Source organism: Lissotriton helveticus, chromosome 3_1, assembly GCF_964261635.1.
Source record: "Lissotriton helveticus chromosome 3_1, aLisHel1.1, whole genome shotgun sequence".
NCBI classification, from domain to species: domain Eukaryota; kingdom Metazoa; phylum Chordata; class Amphibia; order Caudata; family Salamandridae; genus Lissotriton; species Lissotriton helveticus.
The window spans coordinates 461,743,665-461,771,053 of record NC_136061.1 but is presented as its reverse complement, the minus strand read 5'-3'; the positions used below and the strand labels follow the sequence as shown (position 1 = coordinate 461,771,053).

At 51.9% G+C, this 27,389-nt stretch overlaps 1 protein-coding gene across 5 annotated transcripts in view; it reads right to left on the bottom strand.

The window, feature by feature from the left end:
- The window catches only part of PIKFYVE (phosphoinositide kinase, FYVE-type zinc finger containing), a 2,266,845-nt gene that overhangs the window by 108,412 nt on the left and 2,131,044 nt on the right, over positions 1-27,389 (bottom strand). For all 5 annotated transcript variants that reach the window (XM_078680343.1, XM_078680347.1, XM_078680342.1 and 2 more), the window contains one exon: positions 26,161-26,422. In XM_078680343.1, coding sequence (XP_078536469.1) covers positions 26,161-26,422 — 262 coding nt within the window. The remainder of the gene's footprint in view (positions 1-26,160; positions 26,423-27,389) is intronic.

Below are 27,389 nucleotides of genomic sequence, written 5' to 3'. Positions count from 1 at the left end.
TCTTCTGACTGGGACCTGGCTGTTTAGCTCAAGATCAGAATCATCCTCTTCCACCCCCTCTTCTTCCTCATCCGATACTGGAGTATCAGCATTATCATCTGAAGAGGGAAGGACTTCATCTGCACTACCTGTATCACCTGTCTTAGGTGGCTGTTGAGCATCATACTCTTCTAAGAGCTCAACCAGGAATTTAAGGGCAGGGTTTGAACCCTGTTTTAGCCTTCTAGAAGTACACAATTGTCTCAATTCTTGGAAGGCTAAGGCTTCATATCTTGAAGCAGTACTCAACGGATCTACCTCTGCAGGCAGAGAACCACTGGGGTTCACTGTCTGAGACATGGTTTCTAGTGAGGTGTGGTGTTGCACCTACCTACACTGTTTGTTTTCCTACAGAACCTTTCTAGGTGTTGTAGTCAGGGTGTGCTAGGCCTAGGCTCTACGATTCAGAAAAGGGGGTGGTGATGAACAGAGTGTCTGAATTAAGCAGACCACTCTCACCCAGTCCAAAGATCAGGGCTTGATCCATCACCGTTATTTAGTTCACTGCCCCGTCCCAGCTCAGAACCTGGCTATATGCAAATGAGTCTGTCCCTGGCCCAGTGCATCATGGGAACAGGGCAGACCAAACTACCAAGCCAATTCTTCACCAGAAAGGAGACAAGCTACCGGGGACCGGTTTCTGGCATTTCAGCCTCGTCGGCCCGGCTTGCTTGAATCCTGAAGGCCTAGGCTCTACAACAGCTAAGTTCAGTAGAACTTAAGTATACTAAGACTTGTTTTTATATGTACCTACAGGTACCTATGTGATCTTTCAAATGATATCTCAAGATTACAAGTGGTAAAACAACAGCAAGCTCTAATCCCAACCGCTGCACACCAATGTGAGAAGTTGGCCTGGTATACGATGTTTACTATTATAGTGAACACCTTGCACCAGTCCAAACAACCCTTATGGTGATGGTTGTAAGTCAACCTTATAGACCAGCTATCCTAGTGGTAGCGTGGACAGAACAGTCTTAGGCTAAAAGACTCTTGAGGGCGTGTAAAGCCAGCTGTTTTACCATATGTAACCCCTTGAATATCAAATGAAAGGACACCACACAGGATATATATAACATATATATGTATTTATTTACTAACACACTCCTCTGAACTCTTTGAGATCAGAGGCAAAAGCACATAACAAGATACTTAGTCAGAATACGTTAAGTTGCACAATTTACAGTTATGCCCTAGGGGCGAAGAAAACCATATACTAAGTAAGTGGTAGAAGTACCACGTCACGAGAAAAGGAAAAGCCTAGGGCCTAGAGAATCGCTGGGGCTACACTATCTGAACCTTAGGTTAGGAGTAGGAGGCCCACAGGCGGCGCGTGCAGTGTCTTTACACACACGCGAGAGTCAATACAAAGTCAATAGGAACTTAGAAAAAGAAGGATTTAGGACACTTCCGGTTTAGCTAGGAGGAAACAACTAAAAACCTAGACACTTGGATAGTCAATACCCTTGGGAGCACCGAAGTACTCACGTTACCTCACCCACGGACGGCGGGTGCATAGGTGTGAAGATGTGTCGGGTTTCGTCGTTGAAGCCTATGGAGACCTGGAGAAAGATGCTTCAGGCGACCAGGAGTAAGATGTCCGGGTGGATCCAAGGGTGGATCGAGGATAAGGAGGACCTGAGAGCAGAGGGGACACAGTCTGGGTCACTAGCCAGTGACCGGGTAGAACCAGGAAGGAACCAGACGACGTCGTGGAGCAATCAGGTGCTGTCGTGAAACTTGTCTCTTCAGCCACGCGGACCAGGAGGCGTCGAGGACGACCAGGTGCTGCAGGCGAGCTGTCCCACGGAGGTTCTCGCAGATGGAGGGGTCGACTGCCGGATTGCAGTCAACAAGCCTTGGCAAAGGCAACCCACGCAGGACTCAAAGAAGGCTTCTGGTGCAGACCAGGAAGGGCTGAGGTGCCTCACCTTTGCAGGGAGGCAAGGGCCAGTCTGGAGCAACCAGACCAGCAAGTTGGTTCAAAAGGATTGTCGTCACAGAGGCTACTAGCCAACGGGCCAGCAACCGGACAATGCGTTGAGCAGAACACAAGCAGAAGGGCCCCACACAGAACTCTTGGAGTGCGGAGGGCTGATCTTCGGTGCAGGTGGAGCTCGGATTCGGGGCTTCTCAATCCCCAGTGCAAAGCTTCGAGGATACCTCAGGAGCTACACAGTTAGCAAGTTGTAGACTTTTCAAGATGTCCGGTCCCACGTGTCTCGTCGCCTCCACGGATCTCGGCTATGCTACAGTCATGAAGAGAGGGTCAGAGAGGTCTGGAAGTCTGGGTCTTGTCAGGCTCTGTGCTCGGGTTGCGGCGGGAACGTCGACAAAGCAAGCCGTTGATTTGCTGGAGGGTGCCTGGTTGCCCAGGGTGGTCACTCCTTGGCCACAAGGGAGATTCTTCAGTCTTCAGCAGAACGTCGAAGGTCCAGAGTTTCGTTTCAAGTTTCAGTTCAGGATCAAATCCAAAGTCTCAGGACTCAGCTCCTAACTTTATACAACTAAAAGGGGCTGGATTACTTTCTAGGTCCCTCCTATGGGTGGTTACACCCCCACTCCTTTGTCCAGGTTCGCGCCAGAGCTGGGGCTGGAGTGCCCGAGCAACCAGTTTGAACTGGGGTATGCATGAAGCACCTAGTGTGCCTCAGGCAGTGTCTCAATCTATTCAGCCCTCCCTGTCCCAATACACAAAGTCCTGTCTGGGGTGGTGCTCACACCTCTCCAGGCAGGAAACCTATTGTCCAAACCTCCGTGACTGGAAGGACTCCCAGCAGCAGGAGGTCAGACTTGTGTCTGTGGCAGCAGCGTCCATTTTGTGACGCTGGGGCTCTGGTTAACTTTAACCGGGATAGTCAGTACTAACATGTCTTCTCCCTCTAGAAGGGCAGAATGCTACCCCCGTCGCCAGAATTGGCGAGGGGGTAGTATTCCAAAGCGTATGACACCTTACATGACATGTTTTGATAAAGCCAAACCAGAATTAGCATTTAAACGCGAGGTTCATAATGCACTTAAGAGTATATGGTATGGCGATATCATAGAACAGCTATAAGGACATGGTTCGGAAAGCTGCAGACAGGCTCAGCTCATGCTAGAGCACCATCTCACACATAACCAAGCACTCTGCCTCCAGGATTGTTAAGGCCTGCCATAGGAGTGACTTATAGGTTACTGTGTGTCTATATATATAAGGGTAGATATAGGAATACTATACCTAAGCAAGGGGTGATTACACGACCTTGCCCCAGCTGAGTGATCAGCCAGTTGTGTCAGTTTGAGTGGCCAGCCAGGGGTGGCATAATACATGCTGCAGTCCCTGGTAGGCCTTGGTTACCCCTATGCCCTGGGCACCTAGGGTGCACTTGTACAGGGGCTGATAAGATGAACCAATTCCCAATTGTAGTTGTACCTAGAGTACATGGTGTAAATTTAGAGAGAGTGAATCTGGGATGTGGGTCTGATTAGCAGGGCCACAGCCACATCTAAGTCGAGAACCAGTAAACCAAAGCAAAAAGTGGGGGTGACCATAGGAAGCAGACCCTACTCTTCTACAATACATCTACGTTGGGTCCAAATAGGTGTTGCTCATGAAAGGGTTGATTAAGAATGGCACTTTGTACCTCAGGTTTGAACCCTGAGATACGTAGCCAGGCATGTCTGCGTAGTAAAACGCTGGTGTTAACTGCCCTAGAGGCAGTATCTGCTGCATCGAGTGCACACCGAATAGAGGTGTTTGTGATGTTTTCTCTCTCTTGGATAAGCTCGTTTGCTCTATTCTTGTACCTGTCTGGGAGGTGCCTCATTAATGACTCTAGCTCGTCATAACGTGCCCTGTCATATCTGGCTAATAATGCCGGTGTATTGGCGATACACCACATGTTTGCTGCTTGAGACGCTGTTCTTTTCCCTGATGCGTCAAGTAGCGTAGACTCCTTATCTGGTGGTACAGGCTCACCTGATGTTTGTGAGTTTGCTCTCTTGCGTGCATTGGAAACTACAAGTGAGTCTAATGGTACTGGACCTTTAATATATGCTGGGTCTGAGGGGGCAGCTTTATATTTTTTCTCTATATGAGGGTTAATGACCCGAGTTCTGACTGGGTCCTTGAAGACTTCAGGAGCATGCTTGATCACTCCTTTAAGCATCGGTAAAATGGATGAGGACCTTTGTGCGTTATCAAAGGTATCCGTTAGGAAGTCTTCCTCAACTGGGGCTGTATGTATGTTTACCCCATGATATTGTGCACTATGAATTCATTCATTAAACACCATAGTGTCTTCTGGTGGGGAAGGCCTTGAGGGGTATAAGTCATCCTGAGGGACATTTGGGACATCTGGGGTGGTATAATCATTCCACAGGTCAAGGGATCCTGTAGGCGTGGCAGAATCAGGTATGTTACCCCCATATCATCAGAGCTATCATCCCTGTTGTGATTGTCTGGTATGATAGAGGATGCTGGGGAATGCTGTGGTATGGGAGGATGTGGTGATAGTACAGGTGAAAGAGAAGGGAAAGGCAGTCTTAAGGGAGAGGTATCCATGTCCTTCTTTGAATGCAGAGCTGGAGCTGGTGTGTCCAGTGGTTGCTTTTTTGAAGCCAAAATTAAGTGTCCAGTGTTTGGATCCTTTGCTAGAGTCTTTTGAGCAGGGTCTGGATAAGGTAAATCCTCTGCAGGAGGTTGATCTTTTGGTGCGGAGGAAGGCTTGGGCACCGAAATGGCTTGTTTTGGTTTCTTGACAATGTCTTTCACTCGGGAAGCAGCAGTCTTTTTCGGCTCTGAAGCTTTTTCCGGTTTCGAGGATTTTTTTGGTTCCGGTATGGTTTTTGGATCCGATGGTTTTTTCGGATCCAATGGTTTTTTCGGTTCCGGTGTTTTTTTGGAATCCAAAGCTGGTTTGCTTGGTCCCGACCTGGGTTTTGGTGCCAAAGGAGTAGTGGTATGTTTCGGCGCCGATGGTTTGGATGTAGGTGTAGTCGGTGCCGTTGTCTTTTTCGGTGCCGGTAGATGTGCGCCGGCACCGTGTGAAGGCCGACTCGAGCCCGAGTCGCCTGAAGGCTTAATTGGCTTCTTAGCCGGGCCCGAAGGTGGGGCAGCAGAAGCAGAGTGACGGTGTGCACCCGAGCCCGAGGGCGAGGGTGTGACCGGGGCTTTCTGTGTCGAGGAAGTGTCGGGGTCGACGGTCTTACTTACGACCCGCTGCACTGGAGTGATGTCCTCGACATCGGAATCTTCTGCCTCGGAGCTGCTGTCAACCTCGTGTTGTTCTGGAACGTTGACGCCTTCATCTAAGATGTCGTCCGGAATCGGAGCTGAAGATCTTTGAGCCATTGTTCTCCTCGCTCTTCGGTCCCGGATAGTCTTTTTGCAGTGGAAAGAGGCACAAGCTGAACAGTCTCGTGCTCCGCAGAGGTTACACACTTCATGAAGGTCAGTGTGGGGAAACTTCGACCCACATAGAGGACACTTTTTAAATGGCGTCCTTTCTATGAGCTGGAGTTGAGGCCTAGCTAGGCCCACAGGCCTTCGACGACGACCGGAATCGAGATCCTCGATGTTGAAGAGTAGCGTCGACTGAAAGCGTTCAAAACTAAGTTTTGTAAGTTGGTGAGAATTGCGTGCTGAAGGAAATCAGTTACAACACGGGCTGCTGGAAACACATTGGAGCCCGGTGGCGGAAGAAAACAATCTGGGGATGGAGCCGATGCCCATGCGCAGGATCATCCAAAGGAGGAGTCACCTATCCCGTGACTTCCAAAAACTTTTCCACAACAAAACAAACTGTAAACATCCGGGCCCAACACTAGGTGGCCATCTATGCATAGTGTGTAATCTGCAGCTCACATGCCTCGAAGCACAAGTTATTTACCTTCGGAAACTATATATCTGTAAGTAACAGTAGTTAGTATTAGAATCCTTACCTTAGAATACTCCCAGGCGTCAGACTGGATCTGGAAACTTTTGCATAGCAGTACCCTTGCGCGTCGGTAGGCGTCGTCTGCGGCTCCGCGTCCGTCGTCGGCGTCGGGATGACGTCGCTGGAGTACTTAGACGTCGCACTCGGGCGCTGACGTCAGTTCTTATACACAGCTTTTCCACGCCAGAAAACGCAGAGCCATGATAAAAACCAACACTGGTGCCATAAAAACTAGGGCCCTGAAAGGTGATGACCTTAATCCTAGATATCGGTTTGCAGAACGGGGATTGTGGGTGGTGCGGTAAGGAATCTAATACTAACTACTGTTTCTTACAGATATATCGTTACCGAAGGTAAGTAACTTGTGCATCTGAAATAAACAGGTCAGTATTAGATTCCTTACCTTACAATAGATACCCCAGCAATACCAACCCTGGTGGTGGGTCTGCGAACCAATGAGCACACCAGAAAGTCCTGGCGAACGGAACGGCCGAAAAATTCATCTCTCCAGGCTTGGCTGACCAGGCAGTAGTGTCTTGCGAACGTGTGCAGCGAGGCCCACGTAGCTGCCTGACAGATGTCCTGCAAGGGGACTCCCCGGCCCAGGGCAGTAGTAGCCGCCGTGGCCCGTGTGGAATGGGCACGAAGCCACACAGGAGGCTCCTTTCGAGCCAAAGAGTAACAAGCCTTGATGCACAAAACGACCCATCGAGAAATGATTCGTGTGTGCACCGCCCGTCCCTTCTCAGCGCCCACGTAACCAACGAAGAGTTGGTCATCCACTCGGAACTGGCGTGTGCGATCCAGACAGAATGAGAGCGCACGTTTTGGGTCCAGACGTGGAGCCTCTCTTCCTCTTTCGAGGGATGCGGAGGCGGAAAGAAGATGGGCAAAGTCATGGACTGCCCGATGTGGAAGGCTGTGACTACCTTGGGCAGGAAAGAGGGTCGCGTCCGCAACACAACTTTATTCGGATGGACTGAAAGGGAAGGAGGCTTAGAGGAAAGGGCCTGGAGCTCACTCACTCTCCTGGCAGAGGTGATGGCAACCAGGAAAGCGGTCTTCAGAGTAAGGAGGCGAAGAGGACAGTTATGAAGTGGCTCAAAGGGAGCGCACATCAGAAAAGTAAGAACAAGGTTCAAGTCCCACTGAGGCATCACAAAAGGAACTGGAGGAAACATATGGGTGATGCCCTTCAAAAACCTATTTACAATGAGGGACTTGAACAAAGAGGGCTGATCAGGTAGCCTTAAGAAGGCGGAAATGGCCGAGAGGTAGCACTTCAGAGTGCCCAGAGCAGAGCCCTGCTGGGAAAGAGAAAGAAGAATGAGGAGAACCTCTGAAAGATGGGCAGAAAGGGGATCCACAGCCTTTGCTGTGCATCATGCCACAAACTTATTCCACCTGCAGGCATATACCGATTTTGTGGAGGGACGCCTGGCTGCCAGAATGACATTACAGACTTCAGGAGGCAAGTCAAATGGCCTCAACTGCCGCCGCTCATTCTCCACGCATGTAAGTGGAGACTGGACAGGTTCGGGTGGAGGACCGTCCCCTGCTGCTGCAACAGAAGGTCCTCCTCAAGAGGCAGACAAATCGGGGGATCGACAGACAGGCTGAGTAGCTCGGGATACCAGAACCTCCATGCCCAGTCCGGAGCCACAAGAATGACTTGGGCCCGGTCACGCATGATCTTCTTCAGCACTCTGGGCAGAAGTGGTATAGGCTGAAAGGCGTACAATAGACCGCAACTCCACTCGCGACGAAAAGCGTCTCAAAGCGAGTGCTGCCTTGGAAATTCCAACGCGCAGAACTGATGACATTGCGTGTTCTCTTCTGTGGCGAATAGATCTAACCAAGCCTCTCCCCACTGCTGAAAGAGGCCTTGCGCCACGCCACGTCCGAGTTCAGACGCCATTCGTGATCCATCATGCACCGACGGCTGAGTTTGTGCGCCCTGGCGCTCAGGGAACCTGCCAGGAGTTGAACCACCAGGGTCACGCCCTGATGTTCCAGCCACTGCCAGAGGTGCAGAGCCTCCTGGCATAGGGTCCACGACCCCACCCTGCCCTGTTTGTTGCTGTACCACATGGAGGTGGTGTTGTCTGTGAACGCCTGCACTACACTCCCCCGGAAAGAGGAGAGGAATGCCTTCAGTGCAAGTCGGATCGCCCGCAGCTCCAGAAGGTTGATATGGAGCTGGGACTCCGCCGGAGACCAGAGGCCTCTGATCTCCGCCTCTCCCATGTGGCCTCCCCAACCCTGGAGGGACGCGTCTGTCACAACTACGTGCTCCGGTTGGGGTAGGGAGAGGGATCTGCCGCTGACCCAATCGCGGTCCGTGAGCCACCACTGCAACTGTCTTGCAGTGCCCTCCGAGATCAAGACATGGTCGGACAAGTTGCCCTGATGCTGGGCCCACTGAAACTTCAGGTCCCAATGCAGAGCCCGCATCCGCCACCTAGCGTGATGCACCAGAAGGATGCAGGAGGCCATCAGCCCCAGAAGCCGCAGCGTCAACCTGACCGAGACTCTGGATAAAGGCTGAAAGATCGGAATCAGAGCCTGAATATCCCGAACCCGTGGTCGGGAGGATAAACCCAAAACTGCGCCGAGTCTAGAACCACTCCGTTGAAGAGGAACTTCTGAGAGGGGCACCGGTGTGACTTCGGCTCATTGATGGAGAACCCCAACAGGTGCAGGAGGTCGGCCGTAGTCTGGAGGTGGCTGACGACTGTCTGGGGTGAGCCCGCCTTCAACAACCAGTCGTCGAGGTAGGGGAAGACTTAAACGCCTAACCTGCGCAGATGAACTGCGACCACCGCCATCACTTTCGTGAATACCCGTGGGGCGCTGGTAAGGCCGAAGGGGAGCACGGTAAACTGAAAGTGCTCGTGGCCTACCGTGAACCGCAGGTAGTGTCGGTGGGCCGGCAGGAGGGGAATGTGGAAATAAGCGTCCAACGATACTATCCAGTCACCTGGGTCCAGGGCAGCTAAGACCTGAGCCAGTGTCAGCATCTTGAACCTCTCCTTCCGGAGGAAGCCGTTGATGTTCCGCAGGTCCAAGATAGGGCGTAGGCCCCCTTTGCCCTTCTTGGGAACCAGAAAGTAGTGGGAGTAACAACCACACCCTACTTCTGGCCCAGGAACGCGCTCGATGGCCCCCTTGGCCAAGAGGGCCGAAACTTCCTCCCGCAGAAGATTCAAGTGATCCCCCGACACGCGGGGGTACTGCGGTGGCATGGCTGGAGGGGTCGCCTCGAAGGGGCGGGAGTAGCCCCTTCGGACGATTTGCAGCACCCACCTGTCCGATGTGATGTCGCGCCAGTGGGAGAGGTGATGGCGAACCCTGCCCCCACTGGCGTCTCGTGGGCCTGAAAGCTCGGACTAGGAAGGCTTTGAGGCGGATGCTGCGTGGGTGGATGTGGACTTGCTGCGCCGTTGTCCCGGGGCACCGCCACGGCGGTTACCACGTCCGCCACCGCGCTGGATGTTAGGCTGCGGCCCATTGGCTGGCAGGACATGTGGGGGGGAAAGGCAGCAGATTGCTGGCACGGGCTGACAGGCCCAAGGACTTGGCCGTAGCCCTGGAGTCCTTAAAGCGCTCAAGCGCACTGTCTGCCTTGTCGCCAAAGAGGCGACGGCCATCAAACGGCATGTTGGACATCAGCCGAAAAGTTGGCAGACCTCAGCCAGGCGTGGCGACGAATCGCCACCGTCGTTGCCATCGCTCTAACTAGCGAGTCCGTGGTATCCAGTCCACATCTGATGGAGTACCGTGCCACATCTCGACCCTCCACAAGGGCTTGGGCGAGTTTAGTCCGGGCCTCCTCCGGACATTGTGGCAGCACGTCCGCGACCGTGTCCCACAGAGAGTGGGTATAACGGCCCAAGAGGCATGCGGTGTTAACTGACCGCAATCCCAAAGTCAGGGAGGAGTACATCTTTTTGCCATATTGCTCGTACCTCTTGGATTCCCGATCGGGGGGAGCCGTCGGGAATGCGGTCTGGGAGTTAGAGGCCTGGATGACCAGGCTCTCGGGGGTGGGGTGGGTGGACAGGAAGCATGGGTCGCCCGGAGCCGGGCGGTGGCGTCTGGCCACGTTCCTATCTACAGGGGGACCAGTAGCGGGCCTGGACCAGGTGCCCAGAAGAACGTCAGACAAGGCCTCATTAAATGGCAACAGAGGCTCCGAAGAGCTTGCCTGCGGTTTAAGGACCTCAGTGAGGAGGTTAGTCCTCACGGCCGTGACGGGGAGCTCAAGGGATAAGGCCTTGGCAGCCCGCGTCAACACCACACTATAGGCTGCCCCCTCCTCTGTAGCCACGGTAGGAGGGGAGACAAAGCCAGTGTCTGGCGAGGTGTCCAGACCACTGGCGCCCCCTAGCTCGCCTGTCCATTCCTGATAAGGCTGACACTCACGTGCCAGAGGGTCCTCAGACCCCTCCCAATCCGCCTCGCCACCCATCTCCTGGTATTCAGGGTCAAAAGATGGGGCCGGATCATAGAAGTAAAAATCTCCCATCGACGTCTAATGCGGCGTCGATCAACGCCGCTCCGGCGCTGGAACAGGACAGAGGGAGGTACTGGGGACGGCGTTGACCGTGGTCAGCGCCGGGGGCGACACCCTAGCAGCCGGCGAGGTCGTAAGGTCGACCGGCGATGACCCGGATCCGGTGGAGTCCTGCGGCATCGGTACCGAAGTCGCCGACGGCGCTGAGGTCGAAGCACCCGGCCCGCTTGGGTTCCCAGTCGCGGAACCAGACGGAGGAGTGAGCGACCTCATGGCCGAGAGGAAGGCGTCAATCTCCTCCAGGACCGGCGGGTATGGAGCAGGTCGCAACGCCTGTGGCTCCGATGGAACCGCGGGGGCGGTGTCACCCGAACCCCCGGCCGCGTCGCGCGAGCGTCGGGGGGAGTTGAAAGTGCGATGTCGCCTCTTTGACTTCTTGTGCCTCTTACCTGAGGACTTGGAGCTCGAGGAGTGGTGACTCCGGCCCCACGACCGGTCCCTCGACCTCCTCGCGGACCGGGACCTCGAACGGCGCGGGGCTGACTGCCGGAGTACGAGGCGCTTGCGGGACCGCTCCCACCTAGCCTTCGACGTCAAGGCCCGGCAGTCGGGGCACGACTTGTCATCGTGGTCGGGCCCCAGGCAATGAAGACACCGGCGATGGGGGTCGGTAACAGACATCAGTTGGTTGCAGTCGACGCAGGGTTTAAACCCGGGCATCCCTACTGGCACCGTCAGAGTCGTTCGCGCTGGAAGAAAAAAAGATCAAAAAGTTTAGTAAAAAAATGACTTACGGGTACCACTGTTCCTTGATCGGTGCTTGCTGGCGCGGAAAAAATAGGAACTGACATCAGCGCGCGAGGGCGGCGTCTAAGTACTCCGGCGACGTCATCCCGGCGCCAACGACGGACGCGGAGCCGCAGACGACGCCTACCGACGTGCAAGGGTACTGCTACGCAAAAGTTTCCGGATCCAGTCTGACGCCTGAGGATATTCTAAGGTAAGGAATCTAATACTAACTAATGTCTCTTACAGATATATCGTTACACAAGTAGTAACTTGTGCGATTGGCATATTTGTATCACCAAGAAGTCCCTAGTAAAGTGCACTTAGTGTGCCAGGGCTGTTTTTCAAAGGCTCCTAGTGGGCCTGCAGCACTGATTGTGCCACCCACATGAGTAGCCCTAAAGTGGCGTCTCAGGCTTGCCACTGCAGTGCCTGTGTGCAGTCTGTGAACTGCCATGCCCTCCTGGTCAGTGTCCCCACTGACTAGGCATAACCCTTCCCTTTCTGTGCACATTTGTCACCCCTATGGAAGGCCCAAGGTACCCCCTTAGGCAGGGTGCAGTGTATGTGAAAGGTATAGCATGTACTAGTGCAGGTGACATGCTCTGGTAGTGAATGACAGCCATTTTGTGTTTCACTATTGTAAGGCTACCTTGCCCATATGCTATCATAGGGAATGCTGGCTACAGTGGGTACCAGCATATCTTTCCATAGGAGCAAGGTAGGACATAACATTTTGGTATCCCTGTACTCAGAATTTAATAAAACATCTTTTAGGAAAGGTGTTTTTTAAATCCTGTGTTTGAGAACAGTACTTTGAGAAAGTGGCTGTTCTCTTGTCTGATCTTTCTGTGTGCCTTGGCCTGTTTGTGAATTGACTTAGGCCTGATCACGCCTGATCTTCTTCAGCACTCGGGGCAGAAGTGATACAAGCTGAAAGGCATATAGGAGGCCGCAGCTCCACTAGCGACGAAAAGCATCGTTGAGCGAGTGCCAACTTAGAAACTCCAATGCACAGATGTATCGGTGGCAAACAGATCTAACCAAGGATCTTCCCACGGCTGAAAGAGACCTTGTACCACCTCTGAGTATAGATGCCATTTGTGATCCACCAGGCAACGATGGCTGAGTTTGTCCATCCTGGCATTCAGATTGTGCCCTGATGTTCCAGCCATGTCCAAAGGCGAAGAGCCTCTTGACAAAGGGTCCAAACCTTGTTTGTTGCAGTACAACGTGGAGGTTGTGTTGTCCATAAACACCTGCACTGCCTTCCCCTAGAAGTAGGGAAGGAATGCCTTCAGTGCCAAGTGAAGCGTCCGGAGTTCCATCAGGAGGATATAGAGACAAGACTCCTCTGATCACTGCCTCCCCCAGGTGGCTGCCCCAACCCAGGAGTAATTCATCGGTCACCACCGTAAGGTCTTGTTAGGGAAGGGAGAGGGATCTGACACAATCCTGGTTTGTTAACCACCACTGCAGCTGTTGCGCAGTCCCCTCCGAGATCTGGACGTAGTCAGAAAGATTCCCCTGATGCTGGGCCCACTGGAACTTCAGGTCCCACTGAATGGCCCGTACATGCCATCTGGGTTGTTGTACCAGCAGGATGCAAGAGGCCATTAGGCCCAGCAGCCTCAGAGTCATTCTCACCAAAATCCGGGATAGAGGTTGAAACATCGGTATCATAGCCCAAATATCCTTGACTCGCTGCTCATGAGGATAAGACCGAAACTTTACAGCTCTGAGGAAAAGGAGCGTCTGAGAGGGGGTGAGGCGTGATTTTGGCACGTTGACAGTGAACTCTAGCGAATGCAGGAGCTCCGTCATAGTCTGGAGGTGGGAGACGAACGCCTGGGGTGAGCCCGCCTTCAAAAGCCAGTCGTCGAGGCAGGGGAAGACTGGAACCCCCGAACCTCGCAGATGAGATGCAACCACTGCCATCACTTTCGATAACACCCGAGGGGCACTGGTGAGGCCGAAGGGGAGCACGGTGAACTAAAAATGCTCGTGGCCTACCGTGGGTAGCATGTGGGCTCCCAAGATGGGGATGTGAAAATAAGCGTCTTGCAAATCCAACGCTACCATCCCGTCTCCAGGATCGAGGGTAGACAGGACCGGAACCAAGGTTAATATTTTGAACTTCTCCTTCCGAAGGAAGTGTGTTTAGGGCCCTGAGGTCTAAGAAAGGACCCAAGCCTTTGTCCTTCTTGGGCACCAGAAAGTAGCGGGAATAGCAACCATAACCTACTTCTGGCGCATGTACCCTCTCAATAGCTCCCTTGGCCAAGAGAGATGAAACTTCCTGGTGGAGAAGAGCCAAATTATCCTCTGACATTCGATTGAGACATGGTGGCATGGAGGGAGAGGCAGTCTCAAAGAAGAGGGAGCATGGGGGAGATGATGGCGAATCCTGCCACCCACTGGCTGCTGATAACCCTGAAAGGTCAGACTAGGAGGGTTTGGAGGCTGCTGCAAGGAGGGGGGGGAAGGGGGAGAGGGGAATGGCCTGCCCGCTGGTTCCCAGACCCGCGTTGCTGAGTCCCACGTCCACGGCCAAGCAGGGGCTGGGCAGCTTGCGTAGTCCGGTGGCTGGACTGGGTTGAATGTGGTGGGATGCTCCTTCCGTAGCCATGAAAGGAATGAAAGGCAGACTGTGGGTGATGGGAGGAAGCAGCGAGACCTAAGGATTCGGCTTTAGCCTGAGAATCCTTAAAAAGCTTGAGCACAGAGTCCGGCTTGTCACCAAAAAGGTGACAGCCTTTGAAGGGCATGTCCAGCAAAGTTGTCTCCACATCACCTGAAAAACGAGACTTGCTCAGCCAGGCACAGGGCCGGATGGCTACCAACGAGGCAATCGCTCTGCCCAGAGAGCTGGCGGTGTCCAGTCCACATCGGATTATGAATTTTGCTGCATCTCTCCCATCCAACACTGCCAGGGAAAAAATGGCCCGTGCCTCCTCCGGACACTGAGGCAGCACCTGCGCAACAATATCCAAAACTGTATGGGTATAGTGGCCCAAGAGGCATGCAGTATTTACAGACCGTAGCACCAAGCTGGAGGAAGAGAACATATGCTTCCAAAGGTGATCCAGCTTCTTGGATTCCCTATCAGGGGGTAAGGAAGGGATGTGCCCTTGGAAGAAGAGGCTAAGACCACCAAGCGCTCGGGGGAAGGGTGTTGGGAGAGCAATATGGGATCACCCAGAGACGGGCGGTGGTGGCGGGCAATCGTACATTCCACATGAGGCCCTGTGCTAGGCCTGGACAAGTTGCACAGAAGGACGTCCGTGAGGGCTTCATTAAAGGGCAAGAGGGGTTCAGAGGAAGTTGCCGTCAGTTGAAGTACCTCTGTCAGGAGCTTAGTCTGGACTGCCACTGTAGGGAGCTCAAGGCCCAAGGCCTCGTCTGCCCTACGCATCACCACATCATTGGATGCTCCCTCCTCCGTAGCCACGGTAGGGGGAGAAAGCATGCCAAAGTCTGGGGAGGTATCCAGACCACTGGTGTCACCCAATTCCTCTCTCCAATCCAGCTCTTCCAGCTGGTCTGCTAATGGGTCCCAGTCCTCATCACCACCCTCAGGGCGCTAGGGAACACCTGGGTTGAACATGGGAACAAAAGTACCCTCCGGCGTCGGATTCAACGTCGATCCCTGGGAACAAAAGTACCCTCCGGCGTCGGATTCAACGTCGATCCACCTCCGGGTCCATCTCGGGATGAGGATGGGGACAGCATTGGCTGGGGGCATGGCAGACGCTTGAGACGTCACTGGGATCGGCGCCGGGGAAGGTCGAGTAAAGTCGACTAGCGTCGATCCGGATCTAGGCCTGAATCCATAGGGACTGTGCGGTGCCGGGGACAAAGTCGGGGGCATCGAAGGCCCATGGCCCACAACCGGCTCTGCAAGAGTCAGGCTGCCCAAAGATGGAGTGAAGGGCTTCGTAAAATGCACGGAGCTGGTCAATCATCCCTGAATCAGGCACCGGAGACTGAGCTTAGAGTAACGATGCTCCGGTTCCTGCATCACATCTGCCGATCGACTGGGAGAAGGCAAAGAGCGACTGTGCTTCTCCGTCACCTTCTTGTGCTTTGCCTTACCCGATGAGTGTGAAGACTTTGACGAGGTGTGATGGCTCTGCGACTGGTCTCGAGACCTTCCACACGAGCTAGACCGGGAGCGACGTGGAGCCACTAGCGGGCCTCCAAAAGCTTTCAGGACCGCTCCCACAAAGACTTTGGATTCATGGCCCGACAGTAGAAGCACAACTCGTGGTCGCGCTCCAGGCACCAGAGGTACACGAGGTGCGGATTCATGACAGACATCAGCTAGTGACAGGAGTCACAAGGCTTGAATCCGGTCCGACGATGGGACAACCCTCGCGCACCAGGAGTCAAAGACTCAAAAAAAAAAAAAAGGTCGACGAAAGTCGAAAAAAGTTTAGTCAAAAAATTACTAAGGGATAAGCTCTCTCTGAGACACGGCATCGCACGCGACTCCGCTGACGTCACCGACGCCTATAATAGGCCCACGCCGGCGTGATGACATCAGTTCCGCCCTTTTTTCCGTGCCATCGAGGCACACAGACGGACCAATGACAGTAGATATATACAAAGTATACACAGTACACAATAGTCAAGGCAAACACACACAGTGTAAGGCAAATGCAGGAAAGCAATTGAAACATTTCCTTGACAACAAAAGAAATAAACATTACATTACAGTAACTCTGGTATAGAAGAGTGGACAAAGGGGAGGCGGGTGGGTCAGTGAGGAATCCACAGGCAGATATTGTATCTACCAGAAAAAGCGTTACCGAAGGTAAGTAACTTGTTCTTCTGATAGATACATCTGCCGTGTGGATTCCTCACCTTGTGAATAGAGTCCCACAGCAGTCCCCACTCCCGGAGGAGGGTGTCCACTCTTCTAAACCAAAAAATCCTGGAGGACAGAGCGCGCGAAGTGGCCGTCCCTCCTCATCTCGGAATCCAAGCAGTAATGCTTCGCGAAAGTGTGGAGGGAAGACCAAGTCGCGGCCCTGCAAATATCCTCTACAGGAACACCTCTAGCCAAAGCAGAGGTTGACGACTTAGCTCTAGTAGAATGAGCCCTTACACCCTCTGGTGGTTCCTTACCGGCCAAAGAGTAGCAGATCTTTATACAGAGGACAATCCATCTTGACAAGGTTCTCTTGTGGACAGCTCTTCCTCTCTTGCAGCCAGCAAAACCAACGAAGAGCTGATCCTCCAAACGACAGTCTTTAGTTCTGTCCAAGTAAAAAGACACCGCCCTCTTAGGGTCCAGACGGTGTAACCTCTCCTCCTCCTTGGAAGGGTGTGGGGGAGGATAAAAGGTAGGGAGGGTAATGGATTGACCAAGGTGGAAAGGAGTAACCACTTTAGGAAGAAAAGCAGCCCTGGTCCTAAGAACCATTCGATCAACATGAATAGTCAAGAAAGGGGGCTTGGAACTAAGAGCCTGAAGCTCACTTACCCTCCTTGCCGAGGTTATTGCAACGAGGAAGACTGTTTTAAGAGTAAGAAGTCTCATGGGACATTTATGAAGAGGCTCAAAGGGAGCACCCATCAAAAAGGTCAAGACAAGATTTAAGTCCCACTGAGGCACAATAAAAGAAGTAGGAGGGAACTTATTTGTGAGGCCCTTTAAGAACCTTAAAACCACAGGAGACTTGAAAAGAGAAGGCTGGTCATGCAAACAGAGAAATGCCGACAAAGCAGAAAGATAACCCTTAACCATGGCAACAGCAAGCCCTTGCTGAGCCAGAGAAAGGGCAAACTGGAGAACATCAGACAAATGGGCTCTCAAAGGGTCTAAAGACTTTTCCCCACACCACGTGACAAATTTCGACCATCTATAAGAATAGACAGACTTAGTGGAGTCACGCCTGGCAGACAAGATGACATCCACAACGTCAGGTGGGAGGGAAAAGGAATTCAGGTTGCCCCGTTCAATCTCCAGGCATGAAGGTGTAATGTCTGGAGGTGGGGGTGTAGAACCTGCCCCTCCATCTGAGAGAGGAGGTCTACCCTGTGAGGGAGACGGAGCGGCGGGTGAGAGGAGAGGTGGAGAAGGTCTGTATACCACACCCTTCTTGGCCAGTCCGGGGCGACCAATATGACTTGGGCCCGGTCTTGGCGAATCTTCCTCAGAACCCGAGGAATCAAAGGTATGGGGGAAACGCGTAAAGGAGTTGATTTCCCCAACTCAACTGAAACGCGTCCCCCAAGGCTCCTTGCAACGGATACTGGAGACTGCAAAATGACGGACAGTGAGCATTCTCGCGAGTGGCGAACAGGTCCACCCGAGGAGTCCCCCACATCTGAAAGATGTCGTGAACCACCTCCGGGTGAAGCCTCCACTCGTGGTCGGCAGAGAACTGCCGACAGACTGTCTGCAGGAACGTTCAGAACCCCGGCCAGATGATTTGCCATCAGACAAATCCGATGGTCCTGAACCCAGGACCAGAGGCGCAGAGCCTCCCTGCAGAGACACTGCGACCCCACTCCTCCCTGTTTGTTGATGTAGCACATCGCGGTCGTGTTGTCCGTCAGGACCTGGACCGAACGACCGCGAAGGGAAGGAAGGAAGGCCTTGAGCGCCAAACGAATCGCCCGCAATTCCAGAAGGTTGATGTGAAACAACCTTTCCTCTGGAGACCAAAGACCCTTGACCTCCAGATCCTCCAGATGAGCACCCCACCCTAGAGTGGACGCATCCGTTATCACTGTGGCCACCGATGGAGGTAGTTGGAAAGGCTTCCCTTGAGACAGATTGCCTTCCACACTCCACCAAGATAGATCCGCCGCAGCTTCTCTGGAGATCCTCACAGACTCCCCGAGATCTCCGTTGTGTTGATACCACTGCTTGCGGAGGCACCACTGGAGCGCCCTCATGTGCCAGCGTGCATGGTTGACCAACAGAATGCATGAAGCCTTCAGACCGAGCAGGCGAAGGACCTTCAGGACTGGAACGATCGCTCCACTGTAAAATAAAGGAATCATTTCCTGTATGTCTCGAATCCTTTGAGGAGGAGGGAATGCACGACATACAGTTGTGTCCAGTACAGCACCTATGAACAGGTTGCGCTGGGAGGGCACCAGGTGAGACTTGGGTACATTTATCGAAAAACCCAACCTGTACAACAACTGGGTTGTCTCTCGCAGATGATGGAGCACCCTCTCCGACGACTCTGCTTTGATCAGCCAGTCGTCTAAATAAGGGAATACTGGAATCCCTGATCTTCTGAGATGCGCTGCCACCACTGCCATCACCTTGGTGAAGACTCGAGGCGCAGTAGTAAGTCCAAAAGGAAGGACCGCAAACTGATAGTGTTGCGATCCCACCGTAAAACGGAGATACCTCCTGTGCGACTTCAGGATTGGGATGTGAAAGTACGCATCCTGTAAGTTGAGTGACACCATCCAGTCTTCTTCTAGCAGCGCCTGAAGAACCTGAGCAAGGGTGAGCATCTTGAATTTCTCCTGCTTCAGAAAGAGATTCAAGATCCTGAGATCCAGGATCGGACGAAGTCTGCCATCCTTCTTGGGAATCAGGAAATACCGGGAGTAGCATCCCTAAACCCTTTCCTGCTCTGGGACCACCTCTATCGCACCCTTTTTTAACAGAGTTTGCACTTCCTCCTGTAGAAGCAACAGGTGTTCCTCGGTGCAAAAACCTTGACAAGGCGGGTAATTGGGAGGGAATTCCCAAAAGGGAAGGGCATACCCATTTTCTACAAGATTGAGAATCCAAAGATCTGATGTAACCGATTCCCAATCCTGTAGAAAGTGGGTAAGCCGACCCCCCACCGGACCCACATGATCCTGAATGGCGGATCTAGGACTGCTTTTCTGAGGCAGGGGGGTTTGAGGAAGTGGAGGAGGAAGAGGCCTGACGTCCACGAGGACGTGCTCTCTGCTTTCCCCTATACGATTTGTATAAGGAATTTTGCTGCTGCTGCTGCTGCTGACCTTGTCGGTAATTCCGAAAGGAAGAGCGACCAAAACCCCTGAATCTTCTGCCGGTCGAAGAGCCTCTTATCTGAAGACCTAAAGACTTAGCAGTAGCCCTACTGTCCTTAAACCTCTCAAGGGCCGCATCAGCCTTCTTCCCAAAGAAACCGGACCCATCGAAGGGAAGATCCAATAAAGTTGCCTGAACATCCGCCGAAAAGTCCGAGGATTTTAACCAGGCAGACATTCTAGAAGCGACAGCAGTGCCCATGATGCGCGCCACAGAGTCCGCAGTGTCCAGACTACTTTGAATAACTTGGCGAGCTGCTGCCTGCGCGTCTGAAATCACCTCCTCAAAGTCCTTCCTGTTGGCATCAGGAACCTTTGGAGTAAGAACACGCAAAGAATCCATAAGGGCATGCATATACCTCCCCATCAGACAAGTGGCATTTGTTGACTTTAATGCCATACTAGCAGAAGAGAAGGTCTTTTTTGCAACCTGATCTTGCTTCTTTGCCTCCTTTTCACATGGAACCTGGGGAAAAGCACTAACATTCTTCTTAGAACATGCAGCTTGAATGACTAAGCTCTCCGGTGAAGGGTGAGAGGTCAAAAAGGCAGGGTCCTCAGGAGCATCCCTGTACCTCCTGGCTACACTCTTAGAGACAGCAGGAGCTGACAATGGTTTCTTCCATATCTCCAAAATGGGCTCTGTCAAAGCATCATTAAATGGAAGAAGAGGTTCCACTACTGAATTCGGAGAATGTAAGACTTCAGTTAGAATATTGGATTTAAATTCCACCGTAGGCAAAATCAATTTAAGGAGATCAGCAGCCTTCCTCATAACTAAATGATAAGGCTGAACATCCTTAGAAGGCGTACTAGAGCCTGAGGGCAATTCCCACTCTGGAGAGAAATCCAGGCTTCCTGTGTCCGCCAACACCTCAAAACAATCCTCATCCAATTCACCTTCTTCCATATCAGAATGTGAATCTAAGAATCTCCGTTCTTCCAAAAGACGTTGAGCCTCCCTTCTGGATCTCTCCTTGACACGTTTTGCAACCGGATCCACCATCGGCTCCGACGGATTCGGTATCGACGTCGGCACCGAACTCGATGGCTCAGAGGGATGTGCTCGAGGACGACTCGGAGCAGGCGACGCCGGAATCGGCGTTGATGGCTTCGGTGGAGCCGGAAAATGCCAAGGCGGCGTCGGAGCCGGCATATATGGCATAAACGGAGCCGAAGGATAGGAGTGAGGAACTCCTAAACTGAAAGCCAGAGGAACCATGGGACCCGAAGGTGCACCAGAGGGGTACCACGCCCTAGAAAAGATGCCATACATTGCGTTCAGAAACGCTGATGGGTCTTGACCTGGTGTAGGAAAGGGCGGTTGAAAACCTTCCGGCTGACCTCGGGGAGTGTCCGGATTCGGCTCTTCAACAGGCACGGAATCCACATCCTCCTGACCTTTTTCCTCTTCTCGGGCCGGGGACGGCACCGGAGACGGATTCGGAGACGGATTCGGAGACGGGTTCGGAGACGGGTTCGGAGACGGATTCGGAGAACGTACTCGCGACTCCGAAGGTGAGGCCTCACCTTCAGGTTCAGACACATCAAGAGTAACCACCTTAGAACGTACCTTCTTCGGTGACCTCGACCTCGACCCCGACTCCTTACCGGAACGATGTCGGGACTCATGTCTCCTCTTCTTATGTTTCTTCTTCGATTACGAAACATGATCCGAAGCCGATTTCGAAGACGACCCCTCTCGAGAACCAGACCTCGACCTCGATCTAGACCTCGCCCTTCGAGAACGAGACCTCGACGATTTCTCCTTCCCAGCTTTCAGCTTAGCCTCTCTTTCCCTCAGGGCCTTCGGGTTCATCTTCTTACACGAGGAACAATCATCCACATCATGGTCAGAACTTAAGCACCAGATGCAGTCGTTGTGTGGGTCAGTAATAGACATCATTTTACCGCACTCTCTGCAGGGCTTGAAGCCGGTCTTCTTTGAAGTCATCGTCGAAGAAACAGGATACAGAGAAGCAGAAAATGGCAACAAATAGATAACAAAGTATCAGTTGGCTACTGAGATTCCCGATAACCGTTAGCGTCGACGACGCGGAAAAAAGGGAACTGATGTCATCACGCCGGCGTGGGCCTATTATAGGCGTCGGTGACGTCAGCGGAGTCAAGTGCGATGCCGTGTCTCTATGACGTACAAGTCCACGTCGGCGCGAGGCTACGAAAAGAATTTCCGAATGTTGCTAACGCAAAGGGGATATTCACAAGGTGAGGAATCCACACAGCAGATGTATCTATCAGAAATGAGTGCTAATCACCACACAGATGACTATTCGTCACATTCACAGTCCATTGTGTCCAGTCCATCTTGAATTGTCTGAGCAAGAGTGCTCCTAAATTTTCAAGGAATGGCTGGCAAGACGTTGCTAGCCAAATACCAAAGGGCCTGTGTATACAGTCCCTGCCAGCAGACAGCATTCAGGGACCCCAACGCAAAACTGGAGAAGAAAAAGGCTTTCCCCAAATGTGTCAACAAGCTTTGATTCCTGATCTGGTTTACTAGGAAATGCGTAGTAGAAAATTAATTTGGATTAACTTTGTTGTTGGAAGCCTGAACCATTAAACTCACGAGAGTTGAGTGAAAGCTCAGAAAAGCCTAGTCCCTTTGGGAGGTCTATGAAATTAAGCCACTAACTGTGGGAGTCGAACATTGTTTAGACCAGGTCACAATCAATGTTTCAGTCAAAGCTTCGTAAAAGGCATTATGGGCTCTGAAGTAGCAGGCTCAGACTGCAAGACAAGACTATCAGTAGATTTGTCTTAGACTCTATCGCAGGTAGCTGAAGGTCCAACATTTCTGCTGCTCTGTGGACTACTACTGCCAAATAGGCACTCTCTTGCATTGGGGTCCAGATGGGGAGTGCAGTTATGGTTCAGAGGAAGTATCCAGGACAGAAGCATTCTGTAAATCTAAATGTAGTCCAGCATCAGTGCAGTCGAGGGAGGCAGTCGATTCGGTTTAAATAAATTAGCGTCCGTCACGCCATGGCGGACATTTTGCTTGAACAGCATCAGAATCTGATCCAAGCAAGCTTTCCAGCAAACAGTACTACCAACGTCGAAGAGGAGGCTGGGGTTCTCCCAAAGTTTGTGCTGTGCCTTGGAAATCTCGACTGATGTGAGCCAACCTAAGCACTGATCAGAAACAGGCTTTGGGGCCAGATCTGGAGCAGCCACCACTGGAGTTGAGGTTGGCACAGATGCAGTTAGAACCTACAAGGCCTCTAGCCCAGGAGTGGAGACACAAGCTGGGACCAAAAGAGGACAGGCAGAGGCACAAAAGGGTCAATGAAAGCAGGGCAGACTCCATTGACAACAGTCCAACTAGAGCTCCCTGCGGTTCATGGGGCCAAAGGCGCTCCAGATTGGGAGGCTTCTAGCTGCTGCAGGGGTTGATGATGGAACGGTTAACACAGGGTAGGCTGGGATCAGCCTCAGAGTTGATGGAGTCAGATGATGGGGGTAGAGTTAGGTTCTTCAAGTGCTGCCTGTGAGAAGTTGGCCTGATATATGATGTTCACTAGTTCTAGTGACCACCTTGTATCAGTCCAAACAATCCTTATGGTGATTGGTTGTAAGTCAACCTTATAGACCAGCTATCCTAGTAGCGTGGACAAAGCAGTCTTAGGCTAAACTCTTTTGGCATGTGAAGCCAGCTGTTTTACCACAATATAACCCCTTGAATACCAGATGAAAGGACACCACACAAGTTGTTATGAAAATAAACAGTATATTTATTAATAACAACACCTCTGAACTCTTTATGAGGTCAGAGGGCTAAGAACATGACAATCTCTTAAGAAAAATACAACAAGTTGCACAATTTTACAATGGTGCCTTAGAGGCACGACAAACCATATACTAAGTAAGTGGAATGTGAGAGTCGATAAAAGAAATGGAGCTGTCCAGAGGCTGGAGGTTCGCTAGGACTACGCTATCTTCACCTTAGGTAAGTAATAGGAGGCCCACGGGACGCGTGTGCAGACTGTGAACTCACACGCGAGATGCGTAACAACGTCTATGGACAGTACAGTTCAAGTTAAAGGTGAGTATGGACAATCCTGACTAGGTAGGACTAAAACGACTGTGGAACGGGACACTAGGACAGTTAAACTACCCTTGAGCACCGAAATGCTCTCGTTACCTCCCCCACGGGCTGCGTGTGCATAGGTGCCAAAGTGTGTCGGGTTCTCGCGTTGAAGTCAATGGAGCCTGAAAGAAAAGATGCTGCAGGCGACCAGGAGGAAGATGTCCGGTGCGATCCAAGGGTGGATCGGTGAAGAAGAAGAGCTGAAAGCAGAGGGGACAATGTTCACAGTCACTAGCCAGTGACTGGAGTGGAACCAGGAAGGAACCAGATGTCGACGTCGCGATCAGGTGAAGAGTGGACGCTTGACTCTGCAGCCACGTGCACCAGGAGGTGTCTTCGACGACCAGGATGGAGGCACGAGCTGTCCCACGCAGGCTCTCGCTGTCGGCGGTGTTGAATCCGGAATCGGCATCAACAGGCCTTGGCAAAGGCAACCCACGCGGTGAGTGGAGAAAGCGTCTGGTGCGGACTAGGAGAGTCCGGGGTGCCCCTCTTTTGGAAGGGAGCAAGGGCCAGTCTGGAGCAACCAGACCAGCAGCAAAGATTCAAATGTTCATCGTCTAGGAGGCCACTAGCCAGCCGGCAAGTGGCCAGACAACGCGTCGAGCAGTAAACAAGCAGAAGGGCCCCACGCAGATCTCGTGGATGCTGGAGGACTGATCTTCGGTGCAGGGGCTGCTCGGGGCTGGGGCTTCTCAGTCCCCAAAGCACTTGGTCAAGTTTACCTCGGGAGTCGTGCTGGAAGCGAAGTGCAGGTTCGTTCAAGATGGCCGGTCCCACGTGTCTCGTCGCACCCAGGGGTCTCAGCTTTGCTGCAGATGTGGGTTGAGGTCGGAGAGGTCTGGGAATCCGGGTCTCGTCGGGCTCTGAAGTCTGGATCCTCGAGGGAAGATGACAAAGTGAAGCCGCTGGATGCTTGATGGTGCCTGCAGTTGCAGGGTGGACACTCCTTGCCCACAAGGGAGATTCTTCAGTCTTCTGTGGAGCAGAACGTCGAAGGCCAGAGTTTCTTGTTGTTGAATAGTTCAGGATAATCTCATTTGGAATGGGACCAGCTCCTACCTTTATCCTGCTAAAGGGGGCTGCACTACTGACTAGGTCCCTCCCCTGGGTGGGACCAGGAAGGGGGGTGGTTACACCCCCTATCCTTTGTCCGGTTTCCCGCCAGAGCTGGGGCAAGGATGCCCCAGCAACTGGTTTGAACCGGCGTATGCACAGGGCACCTTGTGTGCCCCAGGCATGTCTCATTCCTTTCAGGCCTATCCTACCCAATACACAAAACCCTGTCTGGGGTGGTGCTAGCACCTCCCAAGGCAGGAAACCCTTTGTCCAAGCCGCCCTCGCTGGAAGGACTCCCAGCAGCAGGAGGTCAGACTTGTGTCTGTGGTGGCAGCATCCATTTTGTGATGCCAAGGCTCGAGTTAACTTTAACCGGGGTTCACAGTTACATACATGTCGTGTCCCTCTAGAAGGGTGGAATGCTACCCCCGTCGCCATAATTGGCGAGGGGGTAGTATTCCAATTCGTATGACACCTTACTCGACATGTTTTGATAATGTTATACCAGAGTTAGCATTCAACCGCGAGGTCGATAATGCACTTAAGAGTATATGGTATAGCGTTATCATGGAACAGCTATTAAGACTTGGTTCCGCAAGCTGCAGACGGACTCAGCTCATGCCAGAGCACCATCTCACATAATTCCAAGCACTCTGCCTTCAGGATTGTTAAGGCCTGCCATAGGAGTGACTGATAGGAGGATATGTGTCCATTTTAGGGTTAGATATAGGTATACTATATCTACAGCAAAGGGTGATTACACCACCTTGCCCCAGCAGTCGTGCAGCCAGTTGTGTCAGTTTTAGATGGCCAGCCAGGGGTGGCATAGTACATGCTTCAGCCCCTGGTAGGCCCTGGGTACACCTATGTCCTGGGTACCTAAGGTACACTGTACAGGGACTGATAAGGTGGCCCAGTACCAATTGGTAAATGCACCTAAAGTACATGGTTGTCAATTTAGAGAGAGAACAGCTAGGCTGTGGGTCGGATTAGCAGGCCCACAGCCAGGGAAAGTCGTAAACCAGGGAAGCAAAAGCAAAAATCTGGGGTGACCATAGGATTGCAGACCCCACTCTCCTACACTGCCTGCTCAACGTCTCCCTGGAACAAGATTGATAGTGTGTAGATGAGTTCCACTTGAACTTCTTGTATGAATTGCAAGACATCTCTCTCAACTTAATCTTCAACTTAGCAGAGTATCGTGACCGGGAGTGGGAGCAGTCTGTTGTTTGAAGCGCAACTTGCCCAGATTCTTGTGCTTGACGACATACAGTTTTGTCTACTGATCCCGGATTGCTTTTGTATTTATCAGGGAGCATTTGTTGCAGGTAGCTCATTGTTTGAAATGTTTGATCTTCTGAGGGACATTTTCCATAGCACTTTGTCTGTGGAAAAGCTAATTTGGGGGTCGGTGAAACACTGACAAAGTTAGGAGTGGAGCTTTGGATCTGCATTTAAAAACTCCTTGCCATCCCTTTTGGAGGCTGTGTGAGTCTGATAGCGCCACCTATAAGTGCGGTGGAGTAAATGCTGTGAAAAGCTCCAGATCCAGTATGGTGCTGGTTGGAATTCAATAGGTGAAAACTCTGCTGTTAAAAGTAGCCATCAGAAACATTATTATCATGGTGTCAAATATGCAATAGATTCACAAAAACACCCAGAAAAAAAGCAACTGTGATAACACTGTTACATACCAATAATACCAACCACCAGCTCGTCACTGGTGTCATCACGGCCCACAAGCAGAGAATAGTCAATAATGAGGTGGCTGGAAAGAAAGTGTGAATCACTGTGGATGGAAGCCCTCAAGACAGCCTTGCAGTGGGATCGGATATATAAGGGATTGTCTCGCACCATCTTGAGTAGGTTCTCATCTAGCAGCACCACATCGCAGCTCTCCTTCCCTGTTTCAGTCTTAACATTTCGATTCCTTAGTGAGCCCTTTAGGTCAAAAACCTGCCAAAATTAAGTTTTAATATTAGAAATGTTTTACTGTGTTGTTAAAATGACATCAAGATACATTGGCAGTAAATGATCAGATCATCATCTTGGATGTCAATATCTGCTAATTTAATTTTCAAATCCCTTAAGAGAATTATATATATATCCACTTGTATGCCACTTATGCTACTCTGTCATTGGGACAAGTCTCCCTGGACTTCTAAAGAACAAGTTACTTACCTTCGGTAACAATATATCTGTAAGTACTGTAGGTTAGTTATAGATTCCTTACCCCCAGGTGTCAGACTGGATCCAGAAAGTTTTTCGTCAGCAGTAGCCGTGCGCATCGGAAGGTGGCGTTGGTCGACTCCGCGTTCGCTGTTGGCATGGCGTTCGCCGGGATGATGTCGCGGTAGCTACATAGACGCCGCCCTCGCGTGCTGACGTCAGTTTCCATACCAGAAGCGCAGAGCAATGCAAGACACTGACCACTGCCGCACAAAACTAGGGCCCTGAAAGGATGTCCTTAACCCTAGAAGTCAGTTTGAAGAACGGGGAGGATGGGTGGGGAGGTAAGGAATCTATAACTAACTTGTGTTTCCTACAGATATATTATTACCGAAGGTAAGTAAGTTGTTCATCTTCAAGAAACGGTTAGTTATAGATTCCTTACCTTAGAATAGATACACTAGCAATACCAACCCCGGATGTGGGTCTGCAAACTAAGATCACACCAGAAAATCCTGGCATAGGGAACGGACAAAGAAGCTGTCTCTCCGGACTTGGCTGTCAAGGCAGTAGTGTTTAGTGAATGTGTGCAATGATGCCCACGTAGCTACCTGACAGATGTTATTAAGGGGGACTCTCCATCCCAAAGCATTGATGGCTGCTGTCGCCCTGGTGGAATGGGCGCGCAGGCCCACTGGAGGGTCCTTCATTGCCAAAGAATAGAAAGCTTTGATGCACAGAACGACCTACCTAG